The sequence below is a fragment of the Manis pentadactyla genome, chromosome 4, assembly GCF_030020395.1.
Source record: "Manis pentadactyla isolate mManPen7 chromosome 4, mManPen7.hap1, whole genome shotgun sequence".
In the NCBI taxonomy this organism is placed as follows: Eukaryota; Metazoa; Chordata; class Mammalia; order Pholidota; family Manidae; genus Manis; species Manis pentadactyla.
In genome coordinates, this window is record NC_080022.1 from 187,354,612 (window position 1) to 187,369,822 (window position 15,211).

The window sequence follows — 15,211 nt, forward strand, 5'->3', positions numbered from 1 at the left end:
TTTTTTTTAAAACCCTGTCAACAACTTTCAGTCATTTCTTTATTTTTATATTTTGACAAAACTTTTTTTAAACAAATACAAAATAATCTAAAAGGAGAAAAACTATACACGGATTATTTACACCTCTGATAAATAGACTAACACTGATCCAGGTGCCTCTCTAGGTAACATCTGTGAGAACCAGTACAAGGGACTTGGCCGGCAGGGGGCGCTGGCCCTGGCCCGGGACCACTGGACTCTGGCTTCGGTTGCCAGCCTGAACCCATATCCACACCTTCACAAGCTCCTGCGTAAAACTGCCTGAAGCCACCCCAGGTAGGACGTACATGAAGGGTGACCCCAGAAAGCACCCCGACAGTCCTCCCTGCAGTCCCTTGTACAAAAGCTTCTTCAGAGACGCGAGCCTGCCCTAAGGTGTCGGAGGAGCCAGGTCGCACGGCCCAGGGAGACCGACGGCTCTTCCGCCCTCCTCACAAAGGCAGCGCTCTGCCCCCCGGCCCTGGGAGGTGTGGGGGATGTGCCGAGATGGCCCGGGCAGCCCCTGCTCTGCCTGCACTGGCGCTGGGCCCTGGCCGCGTGGCAGGAGCTGCCCGAGAGTCCCTGAGAGAACGGCAGGAGAATGCTGCGCGTCGCGGCTCCCCTCACAGCACAGATGAGGAGGGGCGAGGCCAGCTCACAGAGGTTGTAAGGGAAAAAAGGGTATGAGGCCACCCGCTTCCCTGCTCCTCCACCCGCCCCTGCCGAGCAGGCGAAGGCCCACCTCCCCTCTGGTGGGCCCTCCGCACAACGCATCAAGAGCAGTCCGGCTAAGGGCCAGTTCTGAGGCAGAAAAGCTGGAGCCCTAAGGTGACTGGGTTAAGACCCACTCCTTCCTCTAAAACGAGGATTGGAGTTTGGGTGGGGGAAAGAAAAACCAAATAAGAAACAGGTCATCCCAAAATCTCTGTTGGGATTACCTTCCTCACAGTTTTGGTTATTAGGCATTTAGCTCAAGGAAAAATGCTGACTTTCTATTTTAAAGCCCAACAAGAATGAATTCTGAAAAAGAAGAACAGCGCGGGCGTCCAGCTGATTCTCTGCCTACCTCAGTGCTCCCGGGGCGCTCAGAATGGAAAAGCACGAGCCGGGGCAGCCCGCCGCGGACCCGAGGAGCGGCCGATCCCAGGGTCTGAGTCAAATCTGGAGGCCTTGCCGCATCTGCGGTTTCCTCCGCCCTCTCCAACACCCCTCTTCCAGCCCAGAAAAGCTGCCAAGAAGCAAGCTCAAACCAGCTTCCGAAATGCAAAAGAGGAGGGCCTGCCCCTGCCCTGGGCCCAGGGCTGACAGCCCTTAGCAGCTCCCAGGGAGCTTCTTCTCCAGGGAGAAGTTTCCCAAACCAGGCAGGGCAGAAGGCATCTGAACAGCTCTACTTTATCCTTTAAAAAAAAAAATCAAAAATATATCTTTATAATACGTGGCTTCTTTTCCATTCCACCTTTTTCTTAACATATAATAATATACCGATACATGTATTTAGGGTGCAGGGTTGAAGGCTTCTTCACAGGGAAATAACAACCGCGAGGTAAACAGTCGGCTCTGAGCTCTGTTATTAGACCCGCTGAGCGGAGAGGCTTGTGAGGAGGCTGCTTTGCTGACAGGAGCTCTGATCTTTTGTGAAAGAACGGCTCAAAACCCCATGCTTGATAGGCACCAGGTCCCGCTTCCCCAGTGGTAATTGCCTACCCTTCTCCCACTTGAAAAAAAAAGTAGCAAAAGCTGAAGCCAGTCCCTAGAAATTCAGGGTGAGGCCCGGCAAGAAGACACTCCTGCGGGGCGGCCCCCTCCCGGTCTGCGGGAAGGACGGGGGAAGAACCTGGGCTTCAGGCGCCCCGCACGCCGGCCCCGCTCGCCGTGCAGACTCAGTGCCTCTTCGTGGAGGAGACCTTCTTCTTCCGTGCTGCCAACATCTCGTAGAAAGGGTCCCTGCTTATGGCTGCTCTAAAATACAGAAAGGGGTGAAAACAGAGTGTGAGGAACGGGGCCAGAGAGACAGGCCCAGGCAGGGGCCTCCCAGAGGCGCTCTCCCCAGACCCCCTGCCCCGCCCAGCTGTTCTAAGGCCAAGTCAGTGGTGGCATCCTTCACTGTGCCCACACAATGGCTTAAGAGACAATTTTCGAGAGACACATGGTATGTGTGACAAGATAATTTTGGAGTTTTTATTGCCTGTCCAACCTAATCATCAATTAAAGTTTAGAAACAGAATATTACATATTCTTATAGCTATTTTCTAACTCAAAATGCAAATGTAGTATTTTAGTTCCATGACGGCACTTGGTGTTTGTCTGGAGCAGTGAGTGCCATACAATCGGACGTGTCATACAGAAGCATCTAGTGCTTTTAGATGGCAGCCAGTCTGTCTCAAGCAACTTCCGGGCCCCTGTGCACACCACGTCAATAACCAAGTCCCGTAACTGGGCCTCAGCGAGTGGCTGGTCAGGCCAGCTCTGCATCCACAGCCTGCAGGGAGGAGCCTGGGCACACCCTGCACTGGCCCCGGAGAAGCAGCACAGGACGGTGGCAAGCCTCAACCACTAAGCTCTCCCTTTAAACTTTCATTCTCAACTTTCAAGCAAGTTGGGAAGTAAACGTTTTGAAGCCTAATCTGTTTCTCGAGGGAAGCAGTATTCTAAGTGATGACGAGTTTCCATACAGCTCACAAGTGACTGCTGGCTCTGCACCTGACCAGGTATGTGGCAGCTCCTGCAGGGTGACCAGGCCTATCACCAGGATGACATGTCAGCGAGGAGGGTCTCCACAGCTCCTGGGGGATGCCAGGGCCGGACAGCACCCAGGACACATCCCGAAGGGATGTAACCACAAAAGCATATGACCACTCAGAGTGATTCTGAGGGAATGTGGTCAGCTGAAATGCTGCTTTCATCTTTGGTGAGCATGAGGGTGGGTCCACCTCCGCTTCCTGGGGAGGCCAATCCCACAAGGGACACTGGGAAATTTCCAGCTCAGTGAAAGTGGTGCCAGGAAATGGCAAAGAGCCCTGGGCTGCCAGCGGGCTCCACCCCTGCTCTGCACATACTGTGCGCCCTTCAGTCCCTCTCACATGCTCAGGGGAGGTGCCCCACCCCATGGGGTCCTCAGGAGGCTGGGAAGACAGAGCATATACTGAGCGCAACCCAATGCCAGGCAGATAGGCTTGATTCTGTTGAACCAAAAGCTTGTGACAAGCATGTGCCGGTGGCATGAGGAACCTGGGTGGCTGTAAACTCCTAGGAAGAGCACTACGTAGGGAAAGATGTGTCCTGCACTTGACCTTCCGCAAAGACTTTCCAGCAGTACTGGTTAAGGAGCTTCCACCAGTCTGATCCCTCTTCCTGCACCTTTTGCGTCCAACATTGTCTTGGGGAGAAGTGTCTGCAGCCAAGGATGGCTGAAGCCGAGTGCTACACGCAGTCAGGAGTGCAGCTTCTTGAGCCAGGACGCTCGGGTCTGAGGACTAGTCTCACCGCTGTGCTTCTGGACGATTTAATTCACTTTGCTGGGCCCCAGTGGCCTCATCCCCAAAATGGTGACAGCCGTCCTGCTGTACCCATCCCTGGCAGGGAGTGGTGAGGGGATCGTGCTCCAACAGTGCCCACAAATCCCACACTGGGGACAGCGCCAGCTGCGGGGCAGACCTTAGGGCGTGAGCCGCCCCACAAGGAAGGCTCTGTGTTTACCTGAAAGACTGAGCAATCCCAATGTAACTTTAAAGAACACTTCATTTTCCTGCCTGTGGAAGTATCAACTATAGGAAAAGCAAAATGCACCACAGACAAAACCTTTCTGAAAGCTAGGGCAGGGAGGCCGCCCCAACCACACACCAAAGTATGCTGATGCTCCAGGGGTCACAGCACACAGCATTCACGCCGGAAGCCACGCAGGGGCTGTGGGTGGGGAACCGTACAGAGGAATTTGGTAAAAACTAAAAAAAGAACTTCAGGTTGGTATGGGGGAATAGGGTGACCAGAAAATGGTATCAGGCAACCGGCCGCTCACTTGAAAGTGTAAGTTACATCCCTTATATTCAAACCTCATTTCAAACGTCTATACAAACATAAACTTTAGAAGGATTAAAGAGTTACGGTTAAAAAAAAAAACACATTGTAAAAAAAGCGTACAGGGCACACAGGTGACAGCCTCTCCCTGACCATGGGCTCCAGGCACTGCTGCTCCTCTGCCCAGACCCCAGCAGAGAGGCCTTTGAGTCTCATTAGTGCAGCAACTCCAGAAACACTGAGGTGCCTCATCTCTGGGGGCAAAGCCAGATGGGGGCCCCTGCTGACACCACACTTCTGAGAACCAAGGACAGTTATCCGCCCACACCCCCAGCCTCCCAGGAGCCACCAGGGGAGCATGCCCACCACACAACCTCAGTAACGCTCAGCACAGCCTTCTGAGATGTCTCCCTCAGAGCATCCCAGAAATCAGAGCAAGACTGAAATCAGGTGACCAGACTCTAAACCTGCGCTCCCCCAGCGGGCCTCTGTCCTTTCTACCGCACGAGCGTGGCTGCCTCCCCCACCTTCACAACGGCTCCGACTGCAGCCCCGGCTCACTAGTCAACCCTGGCTAGAACGCTCGCTGCATTGGTCTTAGTAGGGACTCCCAAAATAAAGCAGAACTAGAGAATGCTCAGCCCCTCGGGAGCAGGCTGTGGCCTGGCTGGGAGAAGCCCACCGCCTGCTGGCAGGGCAGCAGGGCCTCTGACCTCCAGGTCTCTGGGGGAACTCACAAGGCCCAGTAACGGGAGACTAAGGAAACAGCTGGGTGACGAAGGAGGCACCAGTGGGGGAGATGGTGCCCACACGGGGGGGGGCAGCAATGCGGACAGGCTCCACAGCAGCCTCAGGAAGGAACGAGGAGGTGGCTCGCTGTGTCAGGACACCGCCCCCTGTGAGGTACAGCAGGAGCCGAGGACAGAGCCGCAGCGACATTCACACCCAGGTAACCCCGAGAAACTTCTGCCCATCCCGGACCCTCAGCTTCCTCCCAGCACAGCCGTGAGTGGTGGGAGCTCCACCCCAGTACCCTGGACCACGGCGGCCGCGTGGCTCTAGAGAAATGACTAGCCTCTAGGGCCTCGGTTTCCTCATCTGTAAACGGGACAAGGGTATCTGACAGGACTGAGAAATTACAGAATGTCACACAATTACTATCTCCACGGAGCTGCCACCATGAACGAGACCTGCCTCCTCAGATGTGAGAAGAGCAGCCTGGCCAAGGGCACCTGAGCCCGCACGTCTGCCCACCAGTCCCCTCCCAGGGTCTGCACAGTGCACTTGGGAAACTGAGACCTGAGGTGCTCTCCTGAACATGCTGTTACAGTCCGGAATCCAAAGATCCATGGGAAAGCAGTGTGGGAATCCCAGCCAGACTCTTCCCTAGGGATTTATCACGCAGAGCTCGGGAAGGAATGGGCAGCACACTTGGTGGCTGGAACGGAGTGTCTGAGAGGAGGCCCCTGGCGGTCGAGGACCTACTGTCAGCTCCACCTACTTGATACACTTCATCCACTCCTCCTTCTCCTCGGGCGTTGGGGCGGAGATCCGGTACACGGTGTGGTTCCCTTCCACCACGCGGCCGTCAGCCTCCGTCTTACAGGCCTTGATCACTTGGTCTTTATTGTCAGGGATATAAAGCTCAAAGCAGTTCTGAGAATTAAAGAAGAAAGGCAGAGTGACAGAGGTCTAAGAAAGCTACTGACCAAGAAAAAAATGTTAATTTGTTTCCCCAAAGGCTCTATTCTGACTTTCATAAAATACAGGCAGTGTGTATTTTCCTATGGAAAGCAAGAGCCTTGAAGAGGAATTCTGGAGAATGTGAAGCAAATACACCAAATTAGCAAAGACGTCAGCAGATACACGTTAGCTCTACTCCTAATACCCTAATATCAGCCCTGTAGGTTACCTCATGCTTTTTAAAGCCAAGCCAGCAATACCCTGATATTGCAGAACAAAGGGAAAGTATCTGTAAGGTTCCTGAAGGTCCTAGAATGAGTGGCCCAATCACAACTGCTTGCTGTCGCTGCTCGACGAGGGACGGTTCTATACCTGGGGTGATGGTCAACAGGTGATACTAAAGCAGATGGACAGAATGAAAGAGGCCAATTCAGACTCTCACCTCGGCCTGAACACTAAATATGATTCTACAAGTTGGGTTAAATTAAAGGCATGATACTGCTTTTCAGTTTTTTAAGTAAACCTCTGCAATTTCATTCTTTTCCAAAGACTGCTTCACACAGCTCATGGTCCCCAGAAAATCTCTCACAAAAATACTCACTGGCTTTTTGGAGTCCTCCACCTCCCGGATACTCAGATTCTCTAAAGGGATAATTCCACGGGGCTCCTTATCCTATAAAGGAGGTGGAAAGAGAAATATGTCACTACTTGGTCGGCGAACACATATCCTATGCTGTTCCTCACCAGTGACTCACCTTTCCTCTCCTGCCTTCTCCCATGACATCAAGTTCACAGTCAGCTCTAAGGCCCACACCTTATATTCTAAAGTAAGAACAGGGTCAACAATGTGGATATGTGAATCCCCATCACCAAAGGCCTTTGCATCAACAGCTAGCCCACAGTGTTGTGGTGAGAGCCTTCAGCAGGGAGGATGTAAGCCCCTTTCATGTAGAGACCCCCTTGCTTCCTTGCCTGGTTCCCCAACTTATCTTTGCAGCCTCAGTCCCAGTGTCAGCAACCCCAGAAAGCCCCAGTCCCATCCTCGGAGCCCTCCTTGCACCCCCCCATGCCTGGGACTATGTGTGTGCACCCTCCGTATCTCCTGCCCTGTCTCACCCTCCCAGCAGCAGAGTCCTCAGAGACAAACTGCCCGCCTGACCACTCCTGGATCTCCAAAGGCCCCTGACCTAACCACCAGAACAGAGCCCGCACTGGGCTCCAGAGCTTCAGCCTCAGCACAGGCTGCTGCCACGCATGCATTTCCACACCTGCCTCTTCCGGCCAGCCAGCCAACCAATGGCCAGAGACTTTGCTCAAGGTCCACAGGGTAACTGGGCTTAGCCTTGGCAGTGAGCTTCCTGTGGCAAATGCACCTGAAACACCATGTATCCTTTGACTGGCAGATTCAGGTCTTTCCCCTTTTCAGGGAAAAGAAATCTCATTAACATGTATCTTTAAATTTGCAGATAACCAATTATTGTGGCATTGAGACTATCTTATCTGTCCTTCATATCTGTTAGTTTTCTCTGATTGTTCCAATATTTGTCTTTTTCAGACACAGTCTCTGTTACTGTCTCAAACCTTTCTTCTGTGGTAGTGATTACATTTTCCAGCTCATCTGTTCCACTCCTTAAAGTTTTATTTGTTAATAAGTAAGTATTAATTCTACAATTATGTAGCTATTTCCTAAATATATGGTTTTGGTTTCCATTTGTATCCATCTTAACTTCGGGAGGGCCAGATCCCCCTGGTCTCAGGAGGGAATGAGGAGGGGAGGGGAGAGACCACCTCAGACACTCCCAGCCAGCCCTGACGCCCCCGAGCCTGCTCGTGTCCAGCGCCAGGTTGGCGCCATCTATCTGGGGACGGAGATGCTCTCGGGCACACCCGCTATGGAATGTCTCCCCCCAGCTGAGTGTGCGGTTCGGAGCCTTTACTCTTGTCCAGAAAGTGAGTCCCAGGCTTTTACTTTCCCATTCACCAATTTTCTACCCAGAGGCAGATTTTACAGCTCCTTGATCAGAAGAGGGAAGAAGGAAGTCCTACTGAGTGTGCTCCTCCCAGACTCAGGCGCTGGGGAGGTGGCTGGGGCTGTGCCGTACAGAGCCTTCTGCCAGGCGCCAGGCTGCTGCCCCTTTCCTTATTTGGTTGCTATTTCCCCCACTTATTTCTACTAGATTTTCCTCTGTCAGCTAATTCTGTGTGGAAGTTTCCACCTACCATCTTAACCCTGAGGGTTTCCTTCTGTGTCTTCAGAAATGTATTCCCCGTGTTCCGGCTGCCTGATAAAATACTGGCATACTGCTGAATTTGAATTCAGGTGATGCCCCATGGTCAGCATCACGAAGATTCTAGACTCTCACTGCATTACTACTGAGACTGCCCCAGTACTTAGGTATATATGGCTTAGATGTCTGTATATGGTTTATTTTAACACAGATAAACCATAAAATAAACCATGTAGAGTGTTTTAAACTGTGTTAAAATAAACCATAGAGAACAGTGACAAAAAAATCCAACCAGACTCTAAGGATGTCATCAGTCTAGATAGCTTCAGGAAAAAAAGGGAAAGATGGGGATGGGGAGGGCAGAAAGAAATTTACCCAGCTGTTCATAGTGGAACTTTGGGAGGTGAAACAGGAAGAATTTTTTTATTGCTTTTTGTATTTGAAATATATTACTCTCATATTTGAGAAGATTTTAGTAACAGAAAAGGAAAGCCAGTTGCAAAACTTAGGTGGCATGAGTTTAGCCCCTATAGCACAGAAAATCCTAGTCAGAACTCCATAATAAACAGTATCCTTCCAGAACAAGTGGCTCTGAGTCCCACGCTGATACTGTTACGACTCTCGTTCCCTCTGTGGGAAACTACATTCACGTGATGTCCACAGTGACGATGAACTCGAAGTGCTGAACACAACAAACCCGCTGCCTTCCTAAGCAGCAGGACCTGTGTCCTGGTTCCTGCTAGGCTTTTCATAAACACAGGCATGATTTTCATTTCTTATTTAAGTACCATCTTGCTCTACACTTATTAGAAGATACTTCTCTATCTTCATTTTCTCATAGGATCAACGCCTTTTACTCAGTGAAGATGTGGGTGGTGAACAAAAGCAAAGCATTCCCAACGCAGCTGCTCTGGTTTCCTTCAAGACGCAAGTCCCGCATGCCGACTGCATGAACCATTTTGCTCTCTGGATGACCAGGACAATGGCAGATACGACAGCATCAAGTTGCCAGCGTGGAGAGCCAGTCTGCATGCTGGCCACTGACCTACCAGGCCTTCTGGGTGCTTTGTTAGAGCTTCAAAAAAGGTCTCATTTTATCCTTTTTATTCTCATAAGCCCTTGTTACAAAAGAAAGTTCTATGTGACACATATCTGTAGTTGAGATTCCATTCCCACTGAATAAAAACAAAACTTCCAGTTTGAGAAAACTTCAGTTTCTTAAAGTACCAGATAATCCCTAACTTTCCACATTTTCTTTCACTTCCTTTTCCTCTTTTACATATTTTACCCCTTGGCTGTTTCTTCTAAATCAAATGCTTCAGTATATCTGCCACCCCAGGAAATCTGAATTCTCTAAATCACCTTTATCTTCATCTCCCTTTCAGCAGGGCCACAAACTCTTTCTTGGCAACAATTCAGAGTTCACTCTTTCTGGGCTGGCACTAAAATCCACTCTGTGCCCTGACTGACAGGCACCTCCTGTCCCAGGCGGGAACTGGTGTCGGCTCTGAGCCACACTGCCTTTGGCAAGACACACATGTCATCCTCAGGTCCCCAATTCTGAGACTTGGCTTAGTTCTTCCACTCATTTAAACTCCTCACCCCAAAGGTGTAGAAGGACAAATTTGACTGTTTCCCACTGTCTCCCTCTACCATGTTTGATGAGACAGTCGTTCCGAAGCCGGGGCCTGGCCCATCCCTAGTCCTGTGGCACACCAACAAGCACTCACCGTCGTGTATTCGAAGTAGTACAGGCAGTTGTCGGTCAGGATGAACCAGCGTCTTTTCCAAGTCTTTACCCTGCCACCTGCAGAGCAGAGAGAGATGCATGTTCCAGGAGTCAGCGAGGTGGCCAGGCTCTGTGACCCACGGAGCTCTCCGCCCGGGGAGGGGCGGGGGCGGGCGCCACGGAGCAGAGACCATGACAGCTTCACACCAGTAACAAGACACAGAGCCAAAACAGAAGCCCCTTTCACAGAGTGAAAGTCTGTGGGTACAAGCAGAGCAAGCAACTCAGGTAGTCCCCTGGGGATGAAATCAGACAGTGGGGTAAGGGCGTGGGTGTGGGAGGGAAACGGGATGATGACGACACGCGAGGCAAATCAGAGCGGGCCGGAGAAGTGTCAGCAGAAGCCTACCCGTGTGGTGGAAGAGGGCAGACAGAAGAAAAAGAGGGCACAGGGCCAGCCCCAGTCCAAGCTACACGGCTAAAGTCAACCAGCCTGGGGCACGCATGGAGCGGCTTCATCGAAGGGGGCAGGAGGGGGGCACTGGGAGGGAAGGTAAGATGTTTTAATCCCTTCACAATCAAACCATTTTCCTGGAGTGTGGCACTCAAATTCTCACAGTTTCACCCTCTATTCCACCTTCCTCAAGGTAGTGAATTTTTATACTGGCTCTTGGCTTCTGTGCCAGTATCTTAAAAATAAAATTTCCCAAGTCCTGGGTGAGACAAAGCAGAATTCCTGTATCAGGGAAGATCCCCTGGTAAGCAGAGGTCCTGCTCAGGAACCTTTTCATTTCTGGACTTCCCACCTGAAGCCTGGAACAGAAAGAGCTAGACGAAGGGGCCACAGGCCAAATGAACACAGTGGTGGCCATGAGCTGGTGAAAGCTACCCCTAGTCCTTTGTAAAATCTATTAATAAAAAACCACACAGAGGCCATGACGTTATGCATACTAAGGAACCAAAGTTAACTGTGACCTACTTGGGTGACACATACTTGTCTCTCAGTCATGACCATGAACCTTATCTTTCTTTCCCTCCCTTGTATCAGATCAAGGGGAAGCCTTCTGACAGTGCACCATACAGAAGTTATCTAAAGGCCTTCATGTGTTAAGAGGAACATGGCATTTTACGAAGCCTCCTTTTTGCCCTGGACAGTATATGCTCTTTTTGCTAAGATTTAACTTACAAAGAGTATCACTTCTCCAATCTTCATAAAAAGTGAGGTCCACAGGGTGTAAATCTGGTATGACCCCAGTCATGTTTTCTCTCTTGCCTCTCAGCACAAACAGCTGAGCCAAGAGCAGGGTGGCTTTAAAGGGAGTATTTCCAACTGCCAGAACACGCCTGCATGCTCCTACCAGGTTTCCTAGAAGGACCTGATCGCTGGAGTAACGCACATAATGTTACGGGAATGGAGAGTCCAGCTTATTACATCCTGGCGGCAAGTGTAAGGACTGCTGGGCTTTGGGGCCCTTCTTACGGCTCGGGGGTCACCGTGGTTTACATGGCACAGGCCGAGGTTATGAAAGGGGCTTTGCCGTAAGCAAGCACATGCTGCCCACGCGCCTGCCCTGTGCCAGCGTCAAGCAAAGACAGACACTCTCCCAACAGCCATGTGTTACTTCATGTGGGCTTGGGCCTCTGGTTCCTAAAGGCCTTAGGGCATGAATTAAGAAAAAAACAGAGATGGAAATACAACATGCATGTGGGAAATCGGAAAGGCTGGGAAGAATCAAAATAAATGAGAAAGAAGACAAGGAATGTATTTATAATCGGAGCCAATGTGTTATGAAAAGGAGCCCTCCCCCCACTTCAGTCTGGGAAGCCGGCTCGTCGGCCTCTCGAGTCTTCACCCCGACTTGGGGCTTGGCACACAAGGCCACCTCATCCCATGCTGACTACTGTGCGCTCCAGCCACAGGGCCACCCTGGGGGACACTCGGGGGCTCAGGAGGTCATGGAAAAGGGATCAGATGCCAAAAGGAAGAAGATGGAAGGAAATCTAGGAGAGAAAACAAGGCTGGAAAAATCCTCTCCTTGATTACGAAAGACTGATCATGTGCCCCGGCAAGGTGCCACATCACAGAGACCTCCACGGGAAGCCACTGGAGCCCCGGGGAGCATGTCCGTGCGGGGAGAAAAGCAGACATGGGACAAGCAGACAGATCAATGTGCGCACCTAGGACAGTCCCTGCGGAACTCACAGGACCACCTCCTGCCCTCGCGGTCCCTCGACCCCCTCACGTGTCCAGGCCAGATGCCACCTGCCCCCAGTGCTGAGAACAACCCGGCAAGTCCCCACAACATTTTAATAAACGTCAACATTTGGGTTGTTCTTTTTAAGTGTGGCTCTGCTCAAGTGACACCAAAGCAGACACCTGAGAAGCTCCTCCAGGAAAAAACATGTTTCCCCAAGTCAGCGAATGGAGAGTAGATACCAGCAAGGTAACAGGGGCCAATTTTGGCTTTTTAACCATGATTCATTGAAAAAGAGAGGGGAGAAAACAAAACATTAAAAAAGAGGTGACTGGAATGTCTGTCCTCCCTTAATACCCAGGAAATTAAATAAAAGGACTTCAAGGAGGGGCTTTTGGGTTTTGTCTTTCTTTTTTTAATTTACTTGACATCATTTTGAGTTAGGAAATACTGTTTCCCTTCCTCATGCAAAGGCCAAGTCCTGAGTGGCCTGACTTAATGCCTCCCCCAGACTGCTTTCCGGTCACAGCGTGTCAGAAGCACACGGCTCTGGGAAGTCAGGACTTCCTTGTCTTCTTTAGAATTAGAATTACATTAACTTGTGGGTGTCGATTTGCACTTAACCTTCCAGCATATGCCTGGCCAGTAATTCCAAGAGAAAATTCAGTGAATACTTTCTCTGCTTTTGAAAACCCACTCTTCATATGTTTTTGTGCATTTCCACATTCAAAAACGTTTCAATGACCCCACAACTCGGCACCTAGCTCTCTGACGCCCTGTGTCCTGTCCTAAAGAGGAAAACCAAATTGCTCCAAACCCCCGATCCTGACCAGTTCCCTAGGGACTGTACAATAAGTTAGAAGCAGCAGTAACACTACCACCAGCAATTAAAAAACAAAATAACTAAAAATAACAAAATAAGAAAACGCTGCAGCAAGTACAGTGGCCTGGGCGGAGCGAGCGAGCAGGGTGAGGGGGTTACATACCTCCTGGAGTTTGGGGCAAGGAAAAGGAGAGCCAAAATCATGGAAACATACAAATGAGGGAGAAAAGAAAATTAAAACAAAGAAATTAAACCCAACTCCTTAATCTTAAAGTGCAACGTATTAGTAATTCATGTCTGCCTGGGGGAGCCAAACATAACGAGGCAAATGGGGCAAAGGCCGCCGTCAGGCATGTGAGTGAGGGGCACGTCCCACCTGCCACATCCTGTCAAGGCAAGATCTGCAGTGCTCCCGAAAGACATCACAGATGGGTTCTCACAGTGCTATTGTGTACTGTATACCCAGAATCCAGAGCAAGGAGAGGGAAGATTCCTTTGGGGAAAATTAAACGTCCTTCTTCAGAGGGCTGTCACTTTTTAGCATGTGTGTAAGAATGCACACACATATACCATGAGTATATATGTATGTATGTGTATGCACAAGACTACATATTCTTATGGCTATGTGCATATACAGACAGCTGGAACCCTGCCCCCAGCAGCACACATGCATAGGGGTGACTGTACATGTGTGCTGTGATGAAACACACTAGAGCAGTCTGAGAGAGCTGTGGAGGTTACAGAAAATAACGCCATGACCTAAAAAAGGAGTCCCATATACTTAAAATTTTTTCTCTTTAAAAACAGGGATGCTTCATGAATTTGCATGTCATCCTGGTATGAGAACCAAGATAATCTTTGTACTGTTCTAATTTTAGGATCTGGGCTGTCAAAGCTAACACTTAGCATTAGCATTTAAACAAATTTTGCTGGAGGGGGAAGTAAATCCAAACTTGGATGCACTTTTTAAATTTCCAGTAGGTTTCCTTTTAGCTCTATCTGCTTGGCAATAAACATGCAGAGCAGAATGGATGCCTATGGGGTTAGTAATTTTAGAGCCTTAACTTCAAAGATTCTCCAGGCTTACAGATTTATGAAATGTTGACTAATTCAAGAGATATTTAAAATTCTAATGAGTGAGGTGGTGCTTTAAGGAGAATTTATGCGTTAAGTCCTGATGTATAAACACAAGGACTTGGGATACGCTTCTAAAAGGAAATATAAATCCTATTACTATCTGAACCAGTCAGAAATGAAAGATCCCATTTCAGCGCTTGCCAGATGTATCAGTCACGGCCAAGGGAGCAATGACTTCTAATTTCACTGGGACGAGTAGCTGAAATGGTGGAGGAAGATCACTGAGCAACACCATGGATAATAATGGGAACCTATGCATCAAAAGGCCAATGCGCAAAACAGGAAAATATTTTCTCAGCAGTCAAAAAACTGACATCATAGTGTCCAGGGGCTCTCTGTGTTCTGAAACATTAATGAAATAACCCTATGTGGACATGATGTCAAGGACACCCTACGATTCTTTTTCCTTTTGGTGACTGTCACTTTCATGGCGAGGCACGACACAAATCTCAGCAATACAAGCTCACCTTTGGCAGAGGGAATAGGAACATTTTTTATTTTTCTGAATGAACAGAATCATTAATGTGGCTGATTTGGATTGGAAAGGAGGGGAAAAACCACTGCCCAAGAATGAGTAAGAGTGCTTTGGATTGCGCTGCAGCCGAGGGCTCTAGGTTTGCCATGCACACTGCCTGTGGGAGCCGGATGCAGGAGTGAGGATGCGCTGGGGGTGGGGGAGGCGGGAGCACCAGACACAAATCTCTGTGATGGAAGTAGAAAGATGGACACAGCTGGTCACCCCCCTATACTAGGGAGCAGGGAAGGGGAAAGGACCAGGTCCTCCGGGAACTGCCTCAATTCAGGGTGCAAAGTGGAGTGCAAACATACGTGGGCGATGAGTATACAGCGCCCATCCCCAAGGTGTCCATGTACCCACGGGCCACTAACTGCGTATCACTTCCTTTCTGGAGGTGGACCTTGTTAGAACAACATGAATTCACACTGGAGTCTCTCCACAGCACCTTCTGTAACCCACTCCCATTTACCGACAACGCCTGAACGTGCATGTGAGTGAACACACACACACACGTCCTTTCTCTCTTAAGTTTCCGCATTAGGAGCCCTAACCCAGAGGGCACTACTTACCGAGTTTTAATAGCCAGCCTTCTCGGTCTGGATTGAAGAAAGTGTGAGTAAGGTCATTCCCATCATCTTCTGGGATTTTAAAGGGCTCATTTTTTATGCTTTCATACAGATTCTGGGATAAAAGATGACATTGCATGTCTCTGATTCTAGAAATACCTCTTCTCCCTCCCCTTTCTCTTCATTCATTCAACAAGCACTCATTGTCATTGTGAGCTGTGAACTTGCCTGGCACTGAGAACAGAAGAACATGGCCCTTCCTGCCTTCAGGCAGCTCACAGTGACAAATAAATAAGATGAC

The 15,211-nt window shown here is 49.8% G+C and overlaps 1 protein-coding gene across 3 annotated transcripts in view; it reads right to left on the reverse strand.

Moving 5' to 3' along the window:
- Window positions 1-22: 22 nt before the first annotated feature.
- CYTH1 (cytohesin 1) overlaps window positions 23-15,211 on the reverse strand; it is a 72,367-nt gene continuing 57,178 nt past the window's right edge. For 2 of the 3 annotated variants that reach the window (XM_036910437.2, XM_036910439.2), the window contains exons 9-13: window positions 14,913-15,025; window positions 9,674-9,752; window positions 6,317-6,388; window positions 5,534-5,688; window positions 23-1,977 (exon numbers count right to left, since the gene is read on the reverse strand). In XM_036910437.2, the coding sequence (XP_036766332.1) occupies window positions 1,899-1,977; window positions 5,534-5,688; window positions 6,317-6,388; window positions 9,674-9,752; window positions 14,913-15,025 (498 nt within the window). In that variant the 3' untranslated portion in view covers window positions 23-1,898. The remainder of the gene's footprint in view (window positions 1,978-5,533; window positions 5,689-6,316; window positions 6,389-9,673; window positions 9,753-14,912; window positions 15,026-15,211) is intronic. The other variant, XM_036910435.2, reaches the window with a different exon arrangement.